The 22,996-nt window shown below is 38.1% G+C and overlaps 1 protein-coding gene across 3 annotated transcripts in view; it reads right to left on the bottom strand.

The window, feature by feature from the left end:
• APP (amyloid beta precursor protein) overlaps positions 1–22,996 on the bottom strand; it is a 233,121-nt gene that overhangs the window by 75,923 nt on the left and 134,202 nt on the right. For 2 of the 3 annotated variants that reach the window (XM_074902352.1, XM_074902342.1), the window contains exons 7-8: positions 16,819–16,986; positions 3,403–3,536 (exon numbers count right to left, since the gene is read on the bottom strand). In XM_074902352.1, the coding sequence (XP_074758453.1) occupies positions 3,403–3,536; positions 16,819–16,986 (302 nt within the window). The remainder of the gene's footprint in view (positions 1–3,402; positions 3,537–16,818; positions 16,987–22,996) is intronic. The other variant, XM_074902362.1, reaches the window with a different exon arrangement.

Here is a 22,996-nt window from a genome sequence, read left to right on the forward strand (position 1 = left end):
GTGCAAGATGTAAAGGCACAGACCAACTTTCATGGTCTGTAGTCTAAAGGGATGGATGCTTAAGAGCAGATGGTATTAAAGTCGTCTAAACCAGAGGTACATCAAGTCATTTTACAAAGAGCAGAGACCCCTAGTAAGAGAATCTTTTAGGAGTTGTGAACTATGAACTAACACAACCACCACCTAAACCTAGGTCTCTGCCTGTGTGAATATCTTTATGCAAGTGAAAGAGAAACCATGAGTTGTCAGAATTTTATGGTAAACAAAGGGAAATCTCAGAAAGAGAATATACAGCGTATGTGCATTTGCCCTTATAACATGTTTTGATTAAAATATTTAATTTCAATTCAATTTTTTAAATTATAAACTTCCCTACTCCTTAGATGATTACATTTTATAGGTGAACTAGAATGAAGCTGATGTTTTTTTACTAGTTAATTGGCTGTTGCAGAGTCAAGCGTGCATCAAATCAAATACTGTTTTAAAACTAGTTGCTTCATTAAATATCTATATTTTGTGAACAAACCTATTTATATCAGCTTATGACATTTATCAATATTAAAGAACGACTTGATCATTTTCCTAAAAACACTGTTCATTTCCTCTCTTTTTAAATACAACAACAAAAAAAAAGGGCACCTCTGCTACTTTATAAGCCCCCATTTCTCAGCTTTGAAAGAACTGGACTTTGAGTTTAAAAAAAAGATGTTCGGTGCAGCTGGAGGACTTAGATAGTGACTCTCACTTGCTATTTTTTGTTTAAAAAGAGAAAAACATTGACAGCAAAAGCTTACAAAGTTGAATTATTCAGCATTGTTTTTAACGTAACAAGTAACAGTTTAAAATTAGTTTTTAGTTAAGTATATATTAAGAACATACCTGATTTTACAGAAAATGTAAAATGCAATTTTAAAATAAATTCCCAGAAAAAGAGGCCAATGTTACAGGACACAGACATATCACAGTTCACATGAGGAAACACAGACTGGGAAACTGACTGGCTTTTCTACTTCTCCATAAGATCTTAGATTTGTTAAACATTTGAAATGTTAACTGGGAGAGGCTAGTTCAATACTGTACAAAACATTACTCATAGAAGGGAAAACTAATTTTAAAAAACTTAGGTCTCTGCTTCAAAGCTCTGCAGGGGTTCTGTGCACTTCAGGACATAAGTACTTCAAGCCATGATTTCATAAGCAGCTTAATCAAATTAAAGATCAAAGATCTGTCTTTCCTGATGCACCTATCCTGTTGCTGTTTCCCAGGTCTGATTTAGCTTGCTGAACTGACCAGAGTTGGTGATTTTACTTTTCTTTGGAAGAGTGACCTTGCAGTGAGATGAGGGAGCTGACCTGCGTCACCCCGCAGCTGTACGCTCATTAGCGCTGACAGAAAGGATGGCTGGGAGCGTGCTAACGAGGGCAGAGCAGGCGGCAGCGCCAGCACGATCTTCAGTCAAACTCTTGCACCACAGCCTTCATTTATGAAGCTGCCCCAAACACGCATGGTAAAACGTGCGGTGAATTTACCCAGAGGTTTTCTGATGCCACAGTTCAGTGCTTTTCCCAGTTCATTTTGTTGGCGTCAAGCACTGACATTGTACGGTCTCTCTGTATGACCCTTCCTGGGTGTCTGTACATTCGGTTAGCTATTTCCACAAACCATCAGCTTTGTAGAAAATAGGAAATACACAGTTTACCTAAATACTGCCCTTAATTACTCATCTTAACCTTTACATATTGGAATTTTGGAGTCAAACCTGAAACCACGGTGAGAATCTGAGGATTGTTCCAGGGAAACCTGCCTTTCGCACCTTTGTCTTCTGGACACCCACCCCTACAGTGTTTTTAAAAAAAGGCTATTTGAAGGGGAGGTAGTAAGAGGGTAATGACTGCAGTAATCTGCCAAACCTCCACATGCAGGATCTCTCTTCTCTGTCAGGCAGGCTGCATGCACAACATTTTTTTATCCTCCCAACTCGCCACATGTCCTTCCCAAACGGGAGTCACACAGAAGTCTGTTGCAAAGAGGACTGGGATGCAGGAGCCCATCACGCAGGTGCCTTGAGAGCCATTGCCCATCTCCCTCCTGACTCACCCCATGACTTCAGGCCTGCTCCAAGCCAGGCGCTGCACACACCCACACTCCGCAGCGCCTTGGCCACTGGTTGTTTTAATGAAGTCGTTTAATCTTCCAGAGGAAAGGGAATTAAAACACTTTAAAAAAAGCATTAAATTGGGACTATTTTATCTATTTAAGAAGGAGATAGCTTGTTTGGGCTACAATGCTTCTGAAGCAGAGGCAGAGGAGGAGCATGTATCTTCCTATCTATTAAGTGTCATATTCATGGCATGTGGCTCGTACAGACTGGGTGACTGCTTCAGGTAAGATGCCCTACTCTATTTGTTAGAAAAGTGCCAGGTGTGACTACAGTAACAGCAGATGGGGACTTATTCCTAGAGTTTATTTTCAGGTCTACTCAAACGTTTTAGCACAGACCTGAAAGTTAATGTATCAGTAATACACAGAAACACTGAAAATGCAACAGGGGAATAAAGTTACAATGAAAAAATATAGTAAAATAGCTACACAGATATATGCAGTGCATCTGAGTCATACTACATTCATTTTTGTGGTTGTTCCATTCTAAAAAATATGCACCACGGGCTTTCCTTTAAACTTCTTATATTTTTTCTTTGTTGTTATTAGAGCAGAACTGTGACAATTTTTTATTGGCACTGCTATTATAAACTCTTATTTCTCAGAGAGTGGATAGCTCATCTCTTAGTGTTCAATAGGATTAAACAGCATACAGTTTCAGGCTACACAAATCTTTTTGGTTAAAGCAAAAAAAGGACTGATTCAGTTGGATTTTGCTTCAGTTCAAAAGCACTAATTTTTCCTCTTTTCTTTGGCTTCAGATGCATTTCATGTTACCTTGAGGGTCAAGACCATTAGATGAACATATGTAAGCTTATGTTACCCCAGGGCATGGTCATGTATGCCTGCACACAGAGAACGAAGCTAATCACAGGCAATCTCCCTCAGCTGCTACAAAGAAAGGATGACTAATACAGTGGTCAAGTTCTTTACTTAGAAATAAGAACAAACTCACAAACCAAATATTCTTCCACAAAGATGAGAGAAATTTTTAACAGACTTTTTTCCTTTCTATCAGCACAAGTAACTGATCACTGCTGTGACCCAACCACAAATGTATGTCCCAGACAGCTGAATTCTTAAATGGAATCAAAAAGGCAGCAAATGGTGTATTTACAAAATTTCCATTAGGTAGGACAGCTGACTGAAGCCTTGAGAAATAAGAAAATGAAGGACTCCAAGCATATGATTCGACAGACAAAACGCTCTCCCATGTTTAGAAATAAAGAAATCTCCCCTCACCTGAGACATCCTTTCACGATGTTTAGCTTCAAGTCTCTCCTTGGCTTTCTGGAAATGGGCATGTTCATTCTCATCCCCAGGTGTCTCCAAGTATTTGTCAACAGCATCAGGAGTGCTAGCGGCTGTGGTAGGGACTGAGGTGAAATTTTCAGGGTAGGAAGAGGGAAGGGAGGGGGAAGAAAGGCAGAATTTCTAGGTAAAATTTAATTGGACCAAGCAATAAACATTCTAATTTCCATCAAAATGAAGTAATTAATTTAACCTCAGAGAATGACATAAAAATGTTGTCTAGGCAGACATAGGAGACACACAGCAAATATACAAGGGTATAAATATATAAGGCTTTCCCTCCCACACCATTTTATAATCCAGGAGAAATCTTCAATTTGAACAAAACCATGTTATTCAAACAGGTTAGAAACTGCTCCCAAAGGAAAAATTCCAAGGAAAAAAAAAAAGCTTGGTAATGACTAAAATACATAAAACAGCAGAAAACCCTTTGCAAAGTTACATGTTTTGTGTATCAGTTTATTTTTGAAAGGTAAACTCACACGAGTGCCAAAGCAAATGTTTTAAAGCATCTCTTGACCTCACACATACCCTAACGAGATACTTCAAATCCTTCCCTTACTGACAGTTTGGCTTCATAGGTATTTACTTGATTTGTAACAACTTTGATTGAGAAAAGCCCTCATGGATGCAGGAAATAATCAGCAAGCATGGACTGCCAGCCATTCCTGTTGGATATGAGGCAATACCTATCATATTGGTAGCAGAAAGATTTGCATTTGGGGTAATTCAAGCAGAGTGACCAACAGTTCCTTTGCTACTCAGTAACATCCAACAACCTCTAAATTAACTACAGTAACATTTCTGTGACTGAGACATAACATCAATTTAAAAAGTTCTCCAATGATGATCAAGTATTTCATTTCAACTATATTGTCCCTAAACATTTTATTATATAATTAGTTTCATTTCTCTGGTCACATTTAGTTCAACAATTGCAGTTAGTTTAAAAATTCTGACAAACAATTGAAGACCGTACACATGTTTGTACAAGCCTTTTTTTTTTTTTTTTTTAAATGAGTTTGACTACGTGTACTTTAGCTAACTTCACTTACAGAGGTAACACATTTAGTAAATAGACTAATACAGGTAGGGAAAATCCTATGACTCTCCCACCCCCCAAACATTTCTCAATGTCTTCAACAGAAGCAAACTTTAATCTGAAGATCAGGCTGAGTAATAACAACCAATATTTATTTATGACTACTTTCCCCAAAATAAGTTGAAAAATAAACAAATCTATGTTAAATTATTAAAAAAAAAAAACCCAACATGTTAGTCCCAATGAAACAACATCTTCAAATTTCAAGAAAAACTTAAACCAAAATCCACTTTTCCTCCAATTTACCTTAGATGTATAACCCCAAAAGCAAAACAAAAACCCCAAAATGAACAGAAAGCCTTTAAAGATCTCTCTACGTATTCTCTACAATAGGCATGGGTGTTTTTCGATTCTGTTGGTGTAAGTTGCACAACGAATTTTGTAAGTTACTCACTGGATCAAAGGAAAGACCTTGCTTGTCTCAAAATAAACAAACAAAAAACATCTAAAAGCAATGAGAAAAAAATGAATTGAGAAGTCATAGGCAGTAAAAATTATCACTCCTCCCACCATTTTTTACATTTTTTCATAAATATTTAGTCACAAGTTTACACTTCGTAAAATTGTAAACTTTGTTACTTAAGTACTGTAACAAACAGGAACAAAGAAGCTTCCTGACAAGTCATGAAAATGACAAAATAGAATCCAACTCTTAGTATTTTTAGAGGTTACTGTCACAACTTCAGACAACTTAAAGTCTCTGATACTGTTATAAAAGCATAAAAATGTTCCTTCTTTTTAAACCCTTAATAGTAACAACCCATCTTCAGTAACAATGTGGTTTGTTCTGAGGTGCGGTGCTGCCTGCTGTAACTGCTACAGTCAGTGTAAGCAAATTCCAAAACCAAATCACCCAAAGCTTGGACTGAGTGAAAATATTATTGTAATGCTCAGAAGCATTTCTAAATATCCTTGACTTTCAATCTTTCAAGCACCAAATTAATTTAATCTTTCCTGAAGCTGCAGGTGAGTACAGTACATTTTAATTTCATTTAGAAAATGAAAAGAAAATGAAAAGAAAATTTTATTTCAAAGCAGGAAGAAATTTAAGAGTGTCAGACTAAGCAAAGGCTATCCTTTCCAGCCTCCCTTTCATGACGGGTTTACCAAACACCCCCAGGCAACAGCAGTAAATACTCTTCTGCAATGTTTAACTGACCTTGCTGGATTTTCCCTCCATGACTCTAATTTCCCACTCGTCCCCCACCCCCCCGACTTGCGTAAGATTTAATGTTCACAATACGGTGCAGCAACGAGTTCCCCCGTTTAATCAGGTTCCATGTGAAGAGGATTCCCCTCTGCCTACACCCTCCTCTTGCTGCCTTTGCAGGACACAGCAGTTTAGCATGGAAAGATCAAATAGGAGAGAGCTCTAGTGCATTCGTCATCCTTATACATTTTTTATAGAATTTACTTTTTTTAAAACTGAATTTAAGTCTGTACAAATGTGAATGGAAAGAAGTGACAATCTAAATAACTGTCCAATAAATTATGTAAATTTAACCTTTAATTTATTGAACAGGAAAAAAGGTCACCAGGATTTGCGCTGAGATCAGTTAAGCCACCTGTACATTCGAGGCCTGATTTTCAAAAGCTCCAGTCACACACGTGTGGCCTTTATGGCCTAGATTTTCGTACAATACGCTTACTTCCCCCCAGAACGCCTGATGGTGTGTTTCTGAACAGGTGTGAGTAGCGGGTGCTGAGAACTGAAAAACCTGATTCTAGTGGCTGCTTGGAACAGAGGATGTCAGGGTACCGAGCCCCCTCCAAAAGCTGCGCAAACCCAAATCAAACAGCAACTAGGCATTAAATGCCACAGACCTGGATGCCTGACACAGCCAGGCTATGCCCAGGAGCATGGGAAAAGGGCGGGCAGTACACTGATACGCAACTGCAACCTGCTCTTTCAAGCTAATCCTAAAGAAGGTAACACTAATGAAAAGCAAAACTGTGTATGAGGAGAAAGCTACCACCCCTGACTTCATGCAAAAAGCAAAAAGGCTGGTGTAATGCCACACATCCACCATGCACTCCCAAATAGAAAGCGGGCTTGGGAACAGGCATGTGAGCTGATGGGAGCTTCGAGGACCTGTCTCCTGGTAAGAAGCTCAGACCCATTGACCAGGGAGTGGACTACTAATTTCATTTAGAAATCTCCATTGAGAGAAGATTGCTGACAACAGCTTTATTGGAAGAGAATCAACCAAGGTGTGATGGCTGGAAACCAAAGCTAGGCAGAAATAAGTCTGGAAATCCAGATCAGAAATAAGCCACTCACTTTCAGTAGTATGTGTAATTAAGTATTTGAACAACTTATGCAGAGATATGCTGATTCGCCCAAAAGCATCCTTGAAAACATCCTGCTTCAGCATCTTCTTCCGAAACCTGGCCGTGAACAGACATGAGAGCAAGGGGTAAAACAGGTGTTTTCTCCCTCCCTGCTTGCTGCTGCTACCAGTCCATGCTCAGCACACGTCAGACCAGGCCAAGCTTGAGCAAAGCCAGCCACAAGGACTCAGCCTGCCTACTGCTCCTGCAATGTTTATTTGGCCGCTGATGGCTGCAGAGACCAACCAACCTACTGACACCAACGCCATGTCACTCTGCAGACAGACACTGTTTGAAGTCTGAAGTGAAAAAACTGGAATAATTTTCATTAAAATGAAGTTCAGCACGTATGTTTAGGAAAATACAAAAAGGTGAGATTAAATGGTCGTATACATTTTTGTTTTCTCTTATAACTGTAATTCAGAAGCAGTCTTTTCATGAGTGGTTAGCTACTCAGGTAATTTGAAATCAGAAGTATTTCTGACAAGAGGTAACTAGTCTACTTAAAACCAAATAACCTTATTAGAATTTGCTCCCTGTATTTACAAAGCCTGCCAATGACTATGTGATAATTTCTCCATCCAGTATTAAAAAAAATCATAATTATAAATAGTAAAAATAATTACAAAAATACTGAGCCTTCTTTCTTCTGCATAAAGCACAAACATTTTAAAATTGCTTCATGGCTCTTGGCACAAAAACTATCCTTTGCACTCTAACACATTTGGGAACTTTGTTTCTAGAGAAGTATTGCATGTTTTCTCAGAGTAAATTGGAAACATTTGGTCAGACATCAGTTACATATAAGAATTCCTTAAAAATCTGCAACCTCATCTTATTTTTTGACCACATCTGCTCTTAGAAGGTTACGTTTTCTATGCACTGCTTGTTTTATAAGGTAACTCATTCTAGTACTGCATGAAGACAGATCAAAAAGTGTGTGTTGACAGGTGTGGAAAAAATGTAGTATCAGATGACATTTTCTTCACACTTGCACTCATTTTAGCTGTCAATTCCCAAATAGATTTTTTTTTTTTTTTAATTTTTAATTAGACTTTAAAATCCTAACCTTCCTAGAGACACAGGTGCTATTCAACAACAATCCTTACATACCAGAAGACTCGGGGAGGGGGGGGGGGGGGGGGCAAGAAAAATGCAACAGTATGCCCCCAGATCCTGTTTTACTATTTTGCATAAAAATAAATAATCCATATCAGCCTCTTCAGTGCAAGAAAAAACAGTTGCTCACCAACTTCACATGAAGTGGAAGGATTAGTAGATGCCCCTTTTCTGAAGGCCATTGGCTGTTGCATATGAGATGGGAAACCATTTGAAATGAAAGCACTACCCAACTACAATATATCTACTACTCGGTAGATGCATTCATTGCCTCTGAATTCCACATAAGCAACCACCTCATTAATGAAGGATTAAGATCAAAGCTTTCAGTTGTTGACTAAGATCACAACTAATTATAGAACTTCTGACAATCACAAGTGCATATGGAATGTCTTTAGTAGGAAGAGTTTCTATTTTGCTATTGCTGCCTTGGGAAATGAGCTGTATTTACAAGATGGTATCCCCATTCTTTTGTGAATAAGCTACTCCACTTACATCAGGGTGGCAAAACCAATGAACAGAATCTAAACAATAGGGAAGAAAAATGATTACTCTTCTATTGCAAAACAGATAAATTACTGACAGAAAGATACAAGACAAATGAAGGCTGGGAAAGGTTTATCTAAGACTGTAGCAAATCAGCATTATTTTAAATGTAGGGAAAAGAATGTACCAGGATAAGTTTTTACATAGAAGTTTAATATAATTTAATTACTTGGAAAGAAACGTGTGCCAAACTGATATGCCTTCTAGTAGAGATCAATTCTGAGGCACAGAACAATAAATGTATTTACACACTGTATATAAATTATAATCTACTGCATTATGCAGACAACTGTTTTCATTGGAAAAACAGGACCGGCAGGCAAAGTAACATTCCTTTTCACTTTTTATTACTTTTTCCTCATACACACTTTCACTTTTCTGAACCCTGTCTAAAACTAAAGGGGAGGGCAGAGTTCCTTCCACTGTCAAGGAGGGAGTCCTTGTGAGAATGAAAGCCAGAAATTACCCCAGTTCTAGTATTTTGTGGCAAGTTGCTGCTACTGCTTATTTGTTTTTAAGGTTTTGGGGGGCAAACATACAGCACTGCTGTGCTCCTGGACTGGCAGGAATTCTGGGAGCTAGATCTTTTTGCCTTGTGGCTCATCAGCATATCTCCCTGCCTAGAAGCCAACTGCTGAGCAGTAAGCCGTGCCAATCATGATCACAGACTGGTACTTCTGTCCTTCAGGCCACCCAACTCCAGTTGCACACTTGTTAATTTTCAGCAAAGCAGTTCAATAATGCAAGCTCATTAAGTTATTCATTGATGTTAAGGCTTATGCATCTCAACTACACAGTTATCACCCAGCCTGATGACATAAATAAAACCCAGCTGAATGGTTATCTTGCACATTTTCTTTATCCTCATGTTTTGACAATTATCTTTAAGACACCCAAAAAGTCTTTGAAAATAAAGTGTTCTTCATAAAAACTGAGGAATTCTGACTATAGTGGTAGAGAATCAGAAAGTACAAAACATGGATAAACAGAAATATATTCTTCCGTCAGAAAAAAAAAAAAAAAAAGCACACTGGTACTGAATTAAGAAAAAAAATTCCCTGTAATAGTAGTGGTTGTATGGGATCACATCTGAAGCTGTAAAAAATATCACCAGTTCTGAGACCTGACTCTTCCACCTTCAATTTCAAGCTGCCTCTTAATTGCTTCCAAAATGTTGTTAAATTAGATGAATGCTCCTAAAGTGGACTGGAAAGCACATTGTTTAAAAATGTCTACTGGTTTAATTGAAAGAGATTCTAGGCACAGGTTATATGAAGACACTTAACACATGAAAGAGAACCCAGTGTTCCAGAGGGATGCTTTTCCCTTTCTCAATGGTTGGGTTATCTCATTGTTCTTATTACCCATCAAGGCTAAACTACTTTGTCCTAAAAGACTGCATATAGTTTCTGTAATATTTTGCAACTTTCATTAGTATTCAAGAAATAATTACAGGTCAATGTAGCAATCTTGGCCTGAAAATATAATTAAGTGTACTGAGATGGAGAAACCACATGTTTAAAAGTTACATTTCTTTTTGAACTTTACTTTGCAAGGACTGATCCTATGTTCCTTCAATATGTTATAATTTAAATAGCTGGCATAGCATCAAAACAGTAGGCAGCTTGAAAGACAGTTTAATCCTGTCAAATCTCTCATGGAGACTTTCTGAGATAAAGAAAAACCATACCATACTCATATTACTCCTCATCTATTGCCTTAACTAATTGATATTTGCCACCTAAACTAGGTTTAAGTTGAAGTCTCTCATATAAGAATCCTTCTGTGTAAGAACTTCAGGATACATTTCCTATCCATGCACAGCTAGAATTTCGCAATCATGCTTTTGTTGCATGTCCATAAATGCAACTTCCTTTTCATCAGCCCTGACAAGTGCCATTTTGCTTTGCTCATACCCGTTTGACACTCATCTTGGCCATTAATTGCTCAGATCACCCCACTCGGAGTTCTTTGATTCATTTTGTGCTTGGGAGAAGGTTCCAAAAGCAAAATTTCTTCAAACATCCTTGCAATACTCTGCTTCAAGGTAATTCTGATTTGTCACTGTGAATTTAAATATTTATGAAGAAAAAAAGCCCATTAAATTCTTCACCTGTTATATCAAATAAGACTGCTGTGAACAAATACAAGATAGAAGTATTCTCCTGAACATGCTGTCTGTCAAGGCTGTAAACAGGAGTTAAAGTTCCACAGTCCAGGCATGGACACATGGACACAGCTTGCAAGCTCTGCTGCTTTTATAGACAGAGGCCTGCCAACCCCCCCTCTAAAGCTCACGAGTAGTGAAAAGGCAGTATCACTCAGTCGAGATGAACATACTCTAGATGTGACCTGCTTTTTGTCTCTGAGCCTTCTACCTGACCTCAAGCTCAAGCAGCCTGTAGTCGTACAGACAAAATGAGCAATCACCCAGTAAATAAAACAAAGGATTAAAACGTTACCACCTAACTAAAAATTCAGCAAATCATTCCGCTTACAGGAATGCACTGCAGTTCTTTAATGCCTTAGACATGCTCTGGAAGTTGGCATGGAGGTTTAGCTGTCAAAACATTTTACTTGCTGCTAACTAGGGAGATGTCAAGATCCCAAACAAGCAATAAATGGATAAAGGACATCACTGACAACAGGAGTATCATCATATAAACTGCTGCTGCTAAAAGGTACAGATTGTTATTCACAGTACCTCTGAAGAGAAATTAAACTGGACACTGCAAAATGCTAGAGGTCATGAATTCTCCCCTCAAGAGCATGAACTGGAAATACATTAAGACCTATCTCATCAGTTATCAGGGACAGACGAATACTAATCTGTAGGCAAGCTGAAGTTAGCCTATATGAAAAGCAGTAAGAGTAGATCCCCCATACTAGTCTCATTGTCTTGTGCACAATATTTTAATCTATATTTAAGAGGTTGTGAAATTCCATGTGTATTATGAAAGAGTAGAGTTTAGTGTGCTTCTTTTCCTATCTTCCATTTAAAATGGAAATAAAGTATCTGTCACTTAAAAATCCCAACAAGATTTAGCAACTTTGCAAGTTTACAACATCTAGTCTAGAGAAGAAATACTATTCTACCTAAATTCACCAAAAAATCCATGATTGCTCTCTAAAATAATAAAAAATAAAACAGTGTGTTAACACTTAGTACTAGGTTTCGTGGTTTATGCAAGTAACGAGGCAACTGACAATACTGAATCCTCTTGGTTTCCTCTGTTGCTAGCAGTAGAAATTCAGTACAATGTTAAAATCCCTTATTTTTGTAAAAGGTCATTTTAATGATACGTCAAAGCTTTCAAAAACTGACTGTGCCACCAAAGTACAGTTCAGTCCCACTTTAGATGCAGAACAAATGAAAGCATGATAGCACAAATTACACTCCGCTCTGAACACACCACGCCATGGCTGCAGGAGCTGCTGGGACAGATGTCTCCTATGCAACAGCTGACAAATGAAGTCGATTGAAGAGAACAAATATTCCCAGCTTTGATGCTACTTGTGTCCCCAAGTTAAGACTTGAAAGTTAACATAACTTCAAAACAGTGCTTATTAAAAAAAAAAAAGTATTTCCTATAGCTTTAAGGATGTTTAACAAGCAACAACTAAGAAAGTGAAAGAATTCATACAATAATTACTTTTTAGTATGACAATAAGACAGAAATCATTCTTTATAACAGCAGTTTATCACCTTCTGCTTATTCTTGTCAACATACCCATTCTGAGGTCATTAAATCTGAATTAACCACCTGACAGATCCTAATGACTTCAAAGGAGCCATTATGGTCAGTCATACAGTAGAAGTTTGAGTCCTTATATTGAATAGAAACTGTAGACAGTATTGAACATGCTTATAAAAAAATCAATAGAGTGAGTATGTGGTCTGACAAGCTGAAGGAATTGGTAACAAGATCCTTACAGTCTTCTACTTCTAGGGCAAATAGATATCAATTTCCACATAGCTGGGTGATGAATGAAAAGATTTGACAGTAGTAGCTGCTGCCCAACAGACAAACCATTTTTTATCAGACCTCAGAGCACTGGTCAAATTAGTTGGTAGTGGAGAGATTCTAATGCTTTGCATGACAGGACAGACCCACCTTTTCAGATCAAGTCAAAGAGACTTCAGCAAAGAAGCAGAATAAAACAGGATTTATTTTTTTTTCTTGTGGGCAATGTGTTCAGGATAGTTGTCAGCATTCACACTTCCAGTATTCATAGCATGAGCATTTGTGACAACATCCTCAGGTTTTGGTTCAGTCCGATTTCAATGCATTACAAGAAAAATAAACTCACATACCATCCTTTGATCCTTTGCCCCCTATTTAAGAGAAACCCAACTGCTATCCACTATTTCATATTACTCTCTCTAAAATCTAACTAGTTTATCCTGCAAAGCAAACTACAGCTAGACAAAGGGAAGACTTGCTTTTAGCATCCATCTTGTCGCGTGCCTAAGAAAGGCACACTGGTTTTTTATAGGGCACAAGGGAGAAACAATAATGTGAACATTGGGGAGAAAAGGAATAGAGTAAATAAATAAGCATGAAATGGGGGGAGGCACAAAGATCAAATGGAAAGATTAAATTAAGGGTGACATGGCAGGAGTGATGGTGGGGAAAGACAGGACAAGAACAGAACAGGGGTGGCCTAGATGGAAACTCTTCACCTTTTTTCTTCTTTCCTTCTGTGGGACTGGGGTGAAGGCAGGGTCTGTGCTACAGCCAGCTTAAAAAACCCACACCTTTCAGCAACATTAGATCTGTATCAAAGACAAGATCTCACTTAAGTGCTGAAACATATTGTATTCATCACTTCTAATTATTTTCATTACTATTTCTAGTCAGCAAAATGACGAAGAATAAGGAAAAACAGCATGGTGATACTGAAATAGTAGATGAAACCAGGAGGAAAACAAAGTTATTTTAGGAACAGAAATAACAACTATAGATCAGCGTATAGAACACACTGAAATAACATGAAAATACAAGGAAGAAAAATATACTTAAAGTAACTTGGAAAGTGTACCATATAGACTCAAATGTTGTTTGAGAAACTACTGGAGAAAAAAAAAAAAACAAGTAGGAAAAAGCCCTCTGGGAGGTTTTCCTTAAAGAGAAAGTCCCAAAGTAAACCAAGATAACTATGGAAAGAATACAAATTACAACACTTTTGGCATTGTTTTATTGAACTGAACCTAATTAAAAAAAAAAAAAAAGAACCACAAAACCAACTTCAATGAGGTAGAAACTCCTGGGCTTATCTGAATATCCTAATGAATATAATATATAGCAAATTTATAAGTTGTTTATTTCATTTCTGATTCCACATGCTCTGAGAGAATTGCCAGTCTTAGAAGAGAAGATCATTTATCCTCACAAACAGCATGAGCTGAACAACTTCTGCTGCCAAGACCAAGTTTGAAGGAGGAAGACAATCTAATTTCCAAGTTTCATTCAATCCATAATATTCTTTTTAAGATCATGGCTGAAGTCACCCTTTGTAGCAGAAGATTTCCTGCAAAAAGATCGCTAGGTTGATTGGCAGTGTATAAAACAGTAAACTCTGCTAGTTTGCTACTACAAGCAGTCAGTGCTACAATTTCACCTACTACCTGTATATGAAAGGTAGCACCATTGCATTATCAGAGGCAAATCAGAATCTCACCCCTCCAAGTTTTACTGTGTAAGAACAATTCTCAGAAAGTCTGTTCTGTGATGTGACTGCTCTTCCATCTGTGTTATAATTTTGCTGCAGTATGAAAGCCAGAAACAATCTCTCAGATTTGAAGTGCTGGGTGAGTAACTACAACTCTGTATGCAAGATACACAATCTTTGGAGGTCTTTGAGTCCGCACATAGTCCCGCTGCAGAATTTGGACAAAGAAATGCATCCATGTGTCTCAGTTTGAAGGGCAGGAGCCAAAAGCAAGCTGTAAAAACTGATATTTGACAAAACTGCAATCTTGCAAGAGTCAAGATCTATTACAAGTCCTTCTTTATGCTGTTGTCCAGACTTCACAAAAATATTATAGATATGTTATTAATGCTGACAAAGGCAGTAATAATTCTTAATTTCCACCAGGTACGTGAAAAGGTTGACTTTTTCCAACAAAAAACAGTGTATGCAGCTTCTAGCAACTCTTATACTGACCATAAAACCAAAATGCTCAGCACAGAAGGCCAATAGTTATTCTTCATTTAATCCTACCTTGTTGGATATGAAATGTAAGGATGAAAGACACCCCCACACCCTTCCTTTTTTTTTTTTTTTTTTGTAATTTCTGGGGAAATAAACAGGTACAGTCACAAGAGGTGTACTATCAGAGGTAGATGACTTTCATTTGCCTCATACAGACCAAGGCAAACACCTGAAGTATCCAGAGCTCTGTGCAGGTAAATCACATTCAGTCCTGTCATTCTTCCCTTGCTAACTGGCACCGCTTCCAGAAGAAAGCGGCAAAAGGTTCAGATTCTCAGCTGTTTTCCATTATTAGTTTTGATGGTCTTGTCTGACATCCAGTCACCACTTAGACATGATACCCACATGTGCCTCAATAAGGTAACCATCCTTTACAAATTCTGTTGGCCATAGCAGTAAAGAATAAACCTCATCTTGGCTACCTGAAACTAACTATTCAAGTGGCTCTTCTAGGCTTACTGTGCAACATCTCTCTCACTGCAGTGTATTTTCTATGCCTCTAATTTGCATGAGCCAGCTATCTTCACTTTACTTTTATTTCCTCCTTCCATGTCTACAATATCAACTGCTTGTCAATATCACATACCCTGCATTTTTCATTATATAAATATTTCTTTTTTAAAATTATCTTTTTTTCTACTATTGTCCTAATTTGACTCATTACAAAGTCTTAATTTTCTTGCCCGTCACAGGGCACACAGAGACAAACCATGTTTTGCATCTCTGGTAACGTCTTGCCTACCACAGAAAATTAATGGTTCAAAATGTCATTCTTTCAGCAAATCTATTATAGACCTCACTCCAATCTACATATTTGTTCTCATTCTCCACTACATCTTCTTGTTTTGTTGCAGAAACAGATCATTGTCCATGAAGTATCCTCCTCACTCACCTTGTCATAGATTTTCTCCACGTCCCTCCATGGAGTTTTGCCATGTACAACTCTAAAAGATGATGAGACGAAATGCAGCTGGAGCATGAGAGCTGGAACAATCCTGCTTCCATGCTGCTCTTGCTCCCAGTCCAGTAAAATACAGGTCAGCTCTTCTGCTTCACAACACACAGAGCACACCTTGCTGCCTGTGTTTGTGTGCGTTTTTAAGCCTTCTACTGCAAATGTTCCTAGGTGCCATTTAGAAAATATTTTATTGAAAGCAGCCCTGATGTGCTGCTTGTGTTCTGCTCCTCCATGCCCTGTAACCAGGCAGGGCAGTGAGATATGTACTCCTTAATGCATCAGATGTAAACAGCAGCCAAAACTGTCCCAAGAGTACATGCTGCAAAGGCAGATGGAAGTGTACCAGAGGCTCCCGAACCAAAATCTAGCTGATAAATCCAGTGTCTGATTCATCAGCTTCAATACCCTGTGATAGAGAAAGCCATCCTTCTCAAACCGAAATTGCATGCGAACACTCTTCACAGAAAATGATCATTAGTACAAATGCTGTGTTAAACAAAGTAGAAGGTGAATCATATCCACGTGCAGTGCAGCCCTTCAGGAAACCTAAAAATCCAATGTCATTTCTCCCCTTTTTGTTGCAAACACAAAGTATTCAGTCAAACTAAAAACAAACAAAAAGAATGGTTCTTCCAAAGCTGGAAATAAATATTCTAGTATTATAATGAGCTTACAATGTTTTGATTAAAAATGGTCAGAAACAATACGTGAAAATACACTGTACAAACTATGAGCTATTTTTCAACTTACCTGAGGATTCCTAAAGTTCATGTTTTTTCCTGCACATGCATTGTACGTGCACACACAGAGACATACAAAACATCAGTATGCTTTGACAGAAAAGTAAGAGAAGTGAGTGCGAAGGCCTCGTCCAGAAGTGTTAGGCTTTTAGCTACCTACTTGCAGACCCCCGTCTACGGCACCAAGAAGTTGCCCACTACCATGCCGGGTTAGCAAGAGTCTAAGGAGGATCGAGCAGTGAGTGGAGGAGTTGGACAGACCGCGGCTGGGGGTTAGTGTGAGCCCAGGCCTGCTCCCTCGGCACAGGAGCGAGGGAGGATGGAGGGGCACTTACTGACGCTGCCACAGACCGCCATGCAGTACTCCTCCGAGTCAAAGTTGTTCCGGTTCCCGCCGCAGCCGCCGTAAAAGAAGGGCGCGCACTTTCCTTCGGCCACGTCAAAGTACCAGCGGGAGATCATCGCGCGGCAGGGACCAGTCTCAGCTTGCTCAGAGCACACCTCTAGTCACAGGAGACCCGGAGGAACCACATTTAGCATGCAAATGGTATTGTCTCCATTTCTTCATTAGGTGCCTCTCTGTCCGTGCACACGAGGGAGGAAGGAGATGCACCAAGGAGGTGTTTTGGGGAACAGGAAACCCTTCCCCAGAAAACCACCCTGGAGACAACGTCAGTGATTTCTGAACTCAGATTTGTGCCACTAAGTCTCCTTAACCTGCCTATACGGTTTTTATTTTTTCAGTTATGTTATGTGTATACACTGAGGGATGTTGCCCTGAAACAAGCTCCAGCATGGGGGCAATGGTACAAGTGTGAAGTTTTGTCTTCTTCCAGGCCAGAGGGGTACAACCACCCACCTCAGCTCCTGCCCACAGCATTGCTGGCTGCCCACCCTGGGCAGATTTCTGCCCAAGAAGCCCACTCAGTACCTGTCTGGAAGGGGAACACCTGAAAGCAGATGGAGCAACGCTTTTTCTTGTTGTTTTTAACTGTATACCCCCTCCCTGCCCAAATTGAGAAGGTTTCCTGGTTTGTACAAAAGAAAAAACAAAACCAGAATATTTATGAGTTATGGAGGAAAACAAATTCTCTTCATACATTTATATACAGTCACTGCCAAAGAAACTCTCTTGCAAGCCACACAGCACAGCGTTTTTAATTCATAGTTTGAGGGCTCACACATATAAAATTACTGCCATAACTATAACCCATCCTTGGCAGGAAATCTCACCTCCAGTGAATATGCACAGGAAAAAAAAAAAACAAAACTGTTTGTGTTTGTGTTCATTGTGAGCTGCCACAATCTCTGCCTACATCCTGCAACAAATGAAAACCTGAGGGAAGAACCAAACCACACAAAATAAAGGAAGACAAAGCAAATTCTGCTTGTAATTTGGAATTCAGCCAATTACACATGTAAACGTATAGCCCTTTACCAATAATGTTCCAAACAGACAAAAAGTTTCATCTTTCAGTGTGCTGCATAAGTCATTTCAAATCTACATAACATTAAACACCAGTACGCCCCTCATTTGCTTTCATCCCACGCACTGCATCGGCAGACAAACTGGTACGTTCAACTAGAGGCTTCAAAATTCTCTGCATATATTTGAATTTTGTGGAAGGCAGATCCCCAAGGGTTGAAAGGTATGAAGAAGTATCAGTGCATTAGCACTGAAAATCCCCCGCACGCTCATCACCTCTCAGATGTTGGCTACAAAGAATCCTGCTTTTCAGAGTCTGTCCTGATCCATCACTTCTGTCTCCCCCAGGAGCACCACTATTTATAAATAGATTTTACATCCATTAGCAGTTAGCATATACCTACGCTTCCTTAAATATATAATATAGGTATAATTTTACATGTGTTTAACATATTCACATATCGTATATATAAATAATGTCAAGAATCAATTTTAGGGAACATACATTTAGTCTAAGAGAAACAGATTCAAGTGTATGCAGCCATCAAGGATGTGCTACAAATGTCGCAGTTCTGTACCAAGCAATTAGGGGAAAAGCAATACTACATTTTTTTTACTTTAAGAAAAAACAAAATAAGCATATTTAATTGTACATGTTAATTACAATTAATTGTATACTGCCATATGATTAATTATAGTTCATATTCAGTATACAAGTGTTTCTTCTGATTTATTTTAAAATCAAATCCAGTCTCACCATCCAATTATACAGTCAAATCTTCACACAAAGCTAACTGCACAGCCTTGGAAGAGCTGTCACATATCAATTAAAAATGAATAGTGACTCTTGACATTAAAGAGACAGGTATAATCAAGAGAATTTTTGCTGACAGGAAACGTCACTTCAAAAAACACAATGGTCTCAACAACTCAGTCTTTTTTAGTTAATGCTGACTATGAGCTGACCTCTACCCACACAGAAAGCACCTTCTAGGTTTCCCTCAAAATATTAATTCTGCTATAAAGTCTGATTTGTTTCATCTTGCACTGTTAAGTGTTATCGTGATGGGAATGGTTCACAGATTTATTCTGAAATTTCCTATAGGTACTTCTCTTACAGAAATAGCAGCAGAATTTTTTTTGCATGTCCAAAAGCAAACGTACTTGCCCATCAAATAACAGATGCCAGTGGTAACAAGAAACTGGCTCTCTGGAAACTCGAGTCATTTATACATGTGAAGATTCACTTGAACAAGCATTCAGGAAACCACAGTATAACATATTAAAAAGAGCAAGCCTGAAACACTGCAGCCCTGTGTTGTGGCCAGGGACCTGCCTCCTGCCTGACCTGTTACCTCCCACCAGGCTGGCAGTGACAGTGCAGGGCAGTGGAAAAACATCCTTCCCTCCAGCCTACATAGCCAACTGTACTGCTATTCGTGAGACCTAAATGGCAATTATTTCATTGCAGAGAGAAATGGCCTACTGTGCAAAGAGTTTAGGACCTAAATGAAGATGAAACAAGAGAGGGGGGAAAATGCTTTGGGTTACTGCTTCACAATTGCTCTAAGGGAAGCACACTGCTGTTCTGGGGTGGGAAACTTCTTGACACTGTCATCCCTTTCCAAGTGTCACCACCACCATCCACCACGGTCTGATCTCTGTGGAGGGCTCAGAGTAGCATCCCTTCACACCTGCTCCGTGGAGAAGGTACATTTTTTAAACCAGCCTCAATGCTTGGGGCATGGTCCCATTGCTGCTGGTGGTGGGGCAGTTGCTCCTCCCATGTCTCTCCATATCCCCATCAATTTTCCTTACAGAAAAATGCCACCACATTTGATCCTCAGCTGTACCACCTCATCTGAGAAGATGGGAAATGAAGTGCAGAGATGGGAAATTCAAAGGCTTTTCTTGGGCTATTAATCCAAATACCATTTCCCCTTCCACTGCTGCTGAGTGTAGCAATTAATGCCTATGATGGATGAGCTACACTATTTTCACAGATATTAGCAGCATGCAGGCAGCATACACCGCTACATGATTCATCAAAAAATTAAAAGCTGTCTTTGCTTCATGTATTAATCTTGTTGCTGCAACTGATTAAAAGATGAGTTAGTTTTTGCCACTCTGTAATCCAATTTTACTTGATCCCACAAATAACTTGTATCCAGAACAGCATTAATAGTCAGTTTTGCTTTAAGGAACTTGCTTGCTCACTCTCCCCTCTACAAAGATGCAGTTATGCCTTCGACTCCATGAAAGTGGGTAAAATTGAAGAGCATAAGCCTTTCCCACAACCTAGGTTCATAAGCTGTCTAAACTGTTTTCAGATGCTTATAGTTTTCAAGCCATCCTTCTTCAACGGGAAAATTTCTCATCTTCTCTGTGCCCTAAACCAGAGACTACCATTGCCAATTCCTTCCTTCTCTGAAACCTTAGATAAGGCAAATTATTTTTGAGATAATCAGGAAAGTATAATTCAACTTTCCTCATTCCAAGTTTCTTATTACAGGATCTTGATGCAAAAAGAGTTGTTTCTAACCAAGCAGGTATATCATTCCCTGAAGGACAGTGCTGTGGCAAAGCTTTTTGTTTTGCTTTTAAATTAACAGTTAAAGTGATATACTGAAAACTAATCAGTTACACTAAACATCAGCACTGACTGTGTTATTTTTTTTCTTTGAAAAGCACAGACTTCAGCACCCTAGGAAATACACAATCTTCAAGTATGTGGACACTGATTTATAGTGGCTTTAGACAAAGTACTTCCATAAACACTCATTTACCAAAATGCTGTAACTAGAGCTAATTAGAATTTATGTGCAAACATTTTAGATACTTTTGATGATCAATTTTTACAGAGGGAAATATAAAATATGATTCTGAATGTCATTTTAAAATTTTTCATTACCATATAAATTGGTTTCTTCTGTTCCTCGAAGAAAACCGATTTTAAACCAAAATGAAATTATACTTGATTTATTTCAAAATCTCAAATCCATGGTTTTTTTCCCACATGGACTAACACTCTGTGAACACCAACTTTTTCAACACAGCAATCTGAAATAAAATTTAAACTTCTAATTTAGGGAGGAATTAAAGCTACATTTACATACTTCTATCGCTGCAGACATCAAGGTTACTCTGTATTTTCTTCAGAATTTGAATTTATTTACATGATCATGAAAACTAAGCTCATTTAAATGCTGGCTCAGTCAGTCCCAAACCTTAAACCAGAAATTAAATTTGAAGAGATTTAAGAAAAAAAGGACAAATGGTAGGAGTTAGACTACCAACTCTGACCTGTCCTGGAAGTTGGGTCCTTTATTTAGTTTACACCTCTGAAAAAGCTCTTTACCTTAATGCTACAGTAGAAAAATACCATCATGCTGGCTTATAAATATTACAAGTTCTTTCATTTAGGTATGGCAATGGAAAATATATTGTACTGATGACTCTTTCTATATTACCAGCCCTTCAAGTTGGAAGTTGATATTTCCAAGTACGTACAAATAAATCATACTGGTGGTATGAACCAACTCACTAGCACTGGTATGTGTTTGCTTTGTCTATGCTGCTGTCAGTTCAACTGTGTATCATAATCACGTGGGACCTAAACAAGTCTTAAACAAGAACCTAAAACACTTAGCTGCTTAAATATATGGGATCCCAGTCTTGTATTTTACCATTTATATTTCACTAAAGAACACAGTAATCGATTAATGCAGAAGAGGCCAAAGGAATAAACCTCTCAAATATATATTGTGAGGGCATACGCTCCACTTCATCATGTGCTAGTATATATAATATTACAACTGGAGTAATTTTGGCTTCTGTGTCTTCAGGAACCAAGAGCTATAGTTTGAGATATTAATACACATGTATCTATATTAGTCTCCATTTTTTAACTAGCTGAGAAAAAACAGACAAGAGTAAATGCACTTTTTCTTTTAGTTATGCTGTTTGTGTTCCAAAAAGGCACAATACTGTTTTGCTCAATGAATTAATCAAAAGGGAATATTTAAAGATAATTTCACTGAAACAAAACTTCCTCATTTTGAATATATGGTTAGAAGAGGCAGCAAAAAGCTAATTTCAGAAGAGGTTTTTGGAATTAGGAGAAAACAGCTGTGAAGCTGGCACATACTCTAGGAATAAAGTTGATGCACAAGCTACACAATTGCTGAAACACTTTCTATAGAGAAAGTTAAAAGAAAAAAAAAAAGCAAAATTATGACTTCTAAATGCAATACTGAAGAACAGCTCTTCTAAAATTGTTAAATACCCTAAAATTGTAATTTCCATCCTGTGCAATTAAGATCAAAATTCTCTCTCTAATGTTTATTCTTAAGCTACTGGAGGGGGATATTTGGAACACAAAAAACGTTTAATTGTATACTTGGCTAGAATACAAAGACTTACAATTCTGAAGTGAAACAAATACACGAAAATACATTTTCTATTTATTTGTGCTCAACACATTTTGAACCAAAGTGCCATACAGTTACTACTGATGGCCAGAACTCAAACAAAAAGCCCTGCTTGATTTTAAGTGTAGGTCAATAGAATTTCATTAATTTATGTGTATTTTAGAAAAGGTATCATTTTGACATAACTTGATGATTATGCTAACACAGCAAGACAGTGAATGTAAGGATTAGCCCAAAAGTGCATTCCAGTCTTTTTACACAACAAAACAAAATATTCAGTTAATTATTGCTTCAATATAATAAAATGATATTTTCTCTAGGGAAACAGATTCTTGGTGGATTTCTTCTGGCCAGATGTATTTGAAATGAAAGCACCCTCCAACCTGATGTAAAATAATACTACTACTGTTTAGTATTCCAGTACTTTTGCCCTTGACCCAAAACAGTGATAATATATTGCTTTTCCATCAACAAGATTACTAGATCATAAAAAAAGATTTCTTCCAATAGCAACATATCTTGATTACGGTGGAATAGCTGTGCTTTAAATTATAGTGTCTAATTAAAAGCTATCAGCTATTTTAATGCAAATCCGTTAGGTTAATTTTATCAGCTCTTGTTCATATGTTAGAGTAGATTATCATTCTTAATGAAAAT

Source organism: Athene noctua, chromosome 1, assembly GCF_965140245.1.
Source record: "Athene noctua chromosome 1, bAthNoc1.hap1.1, whole genome shotgun sequence".
NCBI classification, from domain to species: domain Eukaryota; kingdom Metazoa; phylum Chordata; class Aves; order Strigiformes; family Strigidae; genus Athene; species Athene noctua.